This window comes from Palaemon carinicauda, chromosome 33, assembly GCF_036898095.1.
Source record: "Palaemon carinicauda isolate YSFRI2023 chromosome 33, ASM3689809v2, whole genome shotgun sequence".
NCBI classification, from domain to species: Eukaryota; Metazoa; Arthropoda; class Malacostraca; order Decapoda; family Palaemonidae; genus Palaemon; species Palaemon carinicauda.
Genome location: NC_090757.1, coordinates 58,754,076 through 58,759,454, shown reverse-complemented (window position 1 = coordinate 58,759,454; position 5,379 = coordinate 58,754,076). Strand labels below are relative to the sequence as shown.

General features: G+C 31.7%; 1 protein-coding gene across 1 annotated transcript in view; it reads left to right on the top strand.

The window, feature by feature from the left end:
* The first annotated feature begins 864 nt into the window (after positions 1-864).
* ktub (Tub domain-containing protein ktub) overlaps positions 865-5,379 on the top strand; it is a 130,448-nt gene continuing 125,933 nt past the window's right edge. The window contains exon 1 of the mRNA XM_068357027.1: positions 865-1,013. Within this exon, the coding sequence (XP_068213128.1) occupies positions 887-1,013 (127 nt within the window). The 5' untranslated portion in view covers positions 865-886. The remainder of the gene's footprint in view (positions 1,014-5,379) is intronic.

Below are 5,379 nucleotides of genomic sequence, written 5' to 3'. Positions count from 1 at the left end.
ACATATAAATGTATATATGCATAAGTATGTATGTGTATATATGTATATATGTATATATGTATGTGTATATATATATGTATATATGTATGTGTATGTATATGTATGTGTATGTGTAAGTATTTATGTATATGTATATGTATTTGTATCTGTATGTATGTATATATATGTATATGTGTATGTGTATGTATATGTATGTGTATGTGTGTATATATGTATATATATGTATATGAATGTATGTGTGTATATATGTATGTATATGTATATATATATATATATATATATATATATATATATGTATATATGTGTATGTATTTGTATTTTTGTGTATGTTTTGCTTATGTATTTATATAGATAAGGCTACCGCATTGACATATAAATAACAGTAATGAAAGTAAAATAAGAAGAAAACAAGAATATACCCGCCACTAGAAATGACCCTTTTTAGCAGGTGTCTACGAGCTTGCGGACTCCTCCTCCTCACACCTGAGTCAAGCCCAGGTAGCGGGTAAGGGAGTGTCATTGTTCTCTAAATCTCTATATGTATGTTCGTACTTTTGCTTTCCCTATAAATTGTAAGAAACCTCTCTCAATAAATCAGTCCTCTGAGGAAGTATCACGAAACTAGTCAGGACTCAAGTGTATATTCTGTATTTTCATTTTCCCTGTGGTTCTTCTGCATATATATATATATATATATATATATATATATATATATATATATATATATATATATATATATATATATCCAGACACTTTTAGTGTGACTTAAAGAGGCGTTTGGATAGTTTTTCATTGGATAATTGCTACGTTTTATCTGTGGAATTTCTTTTCATGTAATCATTTTTCCCCTCTTTTTTCAGGGTACGACGGTCCGCTGCAATACGCAATGACGGACGGCGTAAGCCCGGACGCAGCCATGACAACCGTCCAGGTCCTCCCCGTCGTCGGACAGACGTCCGACTTCACCGACGACGAGGAAGACAACGCCAACACCACCACCAACAACGTTTCAGGTAAGACCCTCGATTCTGCAACACTCTCATTCACCTTTCTTGCGTACATATATCTCTTCCATTGTTTATTTTACTCTGAATTATATTTCGTGTGTGCTTTGTCTCTTTGATTTACATTATCAGCATTCGGGTACGATCTTTAAACAAAATTTTAACATATAAGCTTATTAATGTTTAATATCTATTGTGCCACATTCATTTTGTCTTGTATGAAGAAACTGACTGATATTTGTCAAGTTACGCTTTATTCTAATCTGCTAAAACCTATGCTTTTACATGAAATATTAAAACTGGGGGAAACATTAATAAAATTGGCGCTCAATCAGTTACCTGTTCAGAGAGAGGTTTCATATACAGTGTTGGCCACCCTTTACTTGTTACTCTTTGTTATCATGACACGGTAACAACCATGAGTTCTTCACATACCCGTTTCATTGTAGATTTTGTAATCCTTCCCATCTTATTTCACCCCGTCGTATACATTATTATTATTATTATTATTATTATTATTGTTGTTGTTGTTGTTGTTGTTGTTGTTGTTGTTGTTGTTGTTGTTGTTGTTGTTGTTATTATTATTATTATTTTACTATTACTATTATCTTTATTATAATTATTAGCTAAACTACAACCCTAGTTGAAAAAGTAGGATGCTACAAGCCTTGGGCTTCAACAGAGAAAGTATCCCAGTGAGAAAAGGTAATAAACAATATAATAGAAGTAATGAATAAAAAAATATAGAATTTTTTAAAATCGGTAAAAACTTTAAAAGAGATCTGACATATCTAAACTAGGAGAAACTTATATAAACCCGTTCAATATTAAAACACTTGTAGCAAGTCAGTATTCATTGTTTATGATAAGTAATATGATTTGCCCTGGCAGGGTAAAGATGGTCACGTCGTGTTAAACTCCCTATTTATTTTCTTTCATTAATTTGCCCTTTTATAAGGTCATTTTACCTCTGTGTCATCATAGTTCATTATCCACCTCTTAATGTGTGATCATTTAAATTTTCTTGTTTAATTAACTTGCTAATATTTATGCAAAAGTAATTTATATAACCAAGAATTTTTTATATTTTTCTAATTGAAATAGGATATATATATATATATATATATATATATATATATATATATATATATTTATATATATATACACACATATATATACAGTATATATATATATATATATATATATATATATACACACATATATATAATCTATATATATATATATATATATGTATATATATATATATATGTATGTATGTATGTATATATATATATATATATATATACAGTATATATATATATACAGTATATATATATATATATATATATATATATATATATATATATATATATATATATTGATTCGTGAGTTTATAAGTTTTAGCTATTGAGTTTTGCTGTTACGTTTCCTTATTAAAGCGAAACTTGTGTCTGGCAACAAGTGATATGATTTTTTATTGAGTCTTTTCGCCTTAATAACCCTTTAATTTGCTCATATTAAACAAAATATTTCCAGTTGAGTTTTGTCGCCCACTCGTTCTCGTTATTGCTTTTTTAGCGTCCTCTCGTTATTGTCGTGTTTATGCTCAAAGGACAACCAGCTGGCGCAGAAACTCCTGCCTCACAATCTTTTCAGAGAATTGAGAAAATCTTCACGAGGAAATTTCCAGGAAACTAGAAAATAAGATATGAATATATATATATATATATATATAGAGAGAGAGAGAGAGAGAGAGAGAGAGAGAGAGAGAGAGAGAGAGAGAGAGAGAGAGAGAGAGAGAGAGGTGGGTGTTCCGAAATTTAGATGATTGTATAATTAGTCCCTTTTTATATTATGTACAGTTGGCACAGGAATTCCTGGTGCACCTCGCTCTGAGTAAGTGCACCCAGCCACACCCTTATTGCGCGGCGAGATCCTTTGTTTAGCCCCGCCCACACCGTCTGCCTTCTCACCCTACATTATCTCTTTGGTTACTTACCGCAAAGTAATGGTGTGACAGGGTACGCTTCAGTGGGAGGTGTGCTTGGAACTCCTGTGGCCGATGTGGTAACGTCCCTGACTGGTGAATGCCAGACTGGGGTTCGAGTCCCGCTCAAACTCGTTAGATTCTTTGGTCCCTGCAGCCTCACCATCCTTGTGAGCTAAGTATTTGGGGAACCGATAGGCCTTGTCTGCTGAGTCATCAGCAGTCATTCCCTGGCCCTCCTTGGTCCCAGGTTGGGTGGAGAGACGCCTTGGGCGCTGACCATGTGTGTATATATATATATATATATATATATATATATATATGTGTGTGTGTATATATATATATATATATATATATATATATATATATATATATATATATATATATATATATGTCAAATAAGCCATATATTTTGATACATTAATGTCTCGAAGCAAAATCTCTCAAAGACAATAGCATCTGATGCTCTCTCTCTCTCTCTCTCTCTCTCTCTCTCTCTCTCTCTCTCTCTCTCTCTCTCTCTCTCTCTCTCTCTCCTGCAAACTACTGATTTAACGGATGTGCAGTTACGTTGCAAGTTGGGTCCTATGCAGTAATTTTACTGCTGTATTACTAACACACGTTGTTTCTCAAATAATCTACAAATACCTTTTAATATCGAGTTTGCTTTGCCACAGGATTGGGAGCGTGGCTTACTTAGATCTATCACGCCCAGGGTTCAAACCTTGGCGTTTAAGGGAAATAAGGGTAAGCTGTAAGACAAATCCTGATTAAGATAGAATTAAATACGGCAAAGTCGGAATCCACTCTTATCTCTCTTTACAGCTGAATAGACTATTAGCGTTGACCTTCATTTCCTCTTTCAGCGGTAAGGTTTGAATCCTTGTTTTGGCAGAATTACATAGAATAAAGGAAATTTCCCTCTAGGTTTGGTATTTTGTGGCAGAGTGAATTCGATATTAAATTGTATTTGTGGCTTATTTGAATATAGGAAAATTGCGAGTAGTAGTAGTAATGAAATTATTATAAAAAACGGACATAGGTTACATACTTACTAATCAGCTATAATGGGGAAGAGGGGTTGATTCAGTTTTAAGTACAAATCTTATAGTCTACATGATTAAATATGGCAGGGTCGGAATTAACTCTTATATCTATTTGCAGCTGAATGGTCAAAGTCTTGTTTACGTTTATTTCTTTTAAGCGCTAAAGTTCTAGGTATTTACTGTGTTATTGCATATATTGAAGTTTATTTGCGTGTGTGTTTGTATGTATGTAATTGTACACATGTACATAAATATTTACACATTTAAATGCATACATTGCGGTTTTAAGACTATGCAGATATGATTTAACGTATAAAAATAATAACATAAAGGAAACGATAAGTGTTTGACAGTAGGTCCAAACTTTTTTTTTTTTTTTTTTATTCCACCCCATCATTAACCTCTGACCTCCCAACATCTAAAATTGCCGCGGGGATATGTTTTGGAGAGAACCTTTTAGGGAAGACATGTGCCCTGAAATATTCCATCCGAGAAAAGTGCCTGCTGAAAAGGGATATGATCAACTTGTTCTCTTTTGTTAAAGCAAAAGGATTTTAATTCCGAGACCAAATGAGACCAGACGCTTTCATTTGCTTTCTAATGTATTGCTACAGCCATAAACATCTTTTTCCCATTTCGTTTTACTCATCTACACTTAACTTTGTTGACTTTTGAAATGGACTTTTATTTACGGAGTATTTTTTTTAATTTTTAGTCTTGTTTGAAATTTGAAATGGCAGTCAGAAAGATTTCCATTCATTTCACTTTTATACTCAGTTATTTTTAGTTTACGAAAATGTTTTGACACTGAAGTATTTTTATAATTCCAGTGAAAGGTCAGTGTTGGATTATATAAAGATTCCAATCTGGATTGTATAGTCTTTTAAAGTATATCAAAATTGTAAGTGTTTAGCGGTTTATCAAAATATTTGATTTGTTAAGAAAACACTTGAAATGTAAGTATGATTTTGTTATACTGTACATATATATATATATATATATATATATATATATATATATATGTATGTATGTATACATATATATACATACAGTATATATATGTGTGTGTGTGTGTTTGTGTGTATATATATACACACACACACGGTTTAGCCTAATTTTTTATCTGTTAAGAAAACACTAGAAAGGGAAGTAAGATTTTGTTATATATATATATATATATATATATATATATTATATATATATATATGTATATATATATATATATATATATATATATATATATATATATATATATATAAAATGTGTGTGTATGCGTGTATAACAAAAAGTGCAGACGTTTCTAGTCCACTGCAAGACCAAGGTCTCTGACATGTCCATTCAT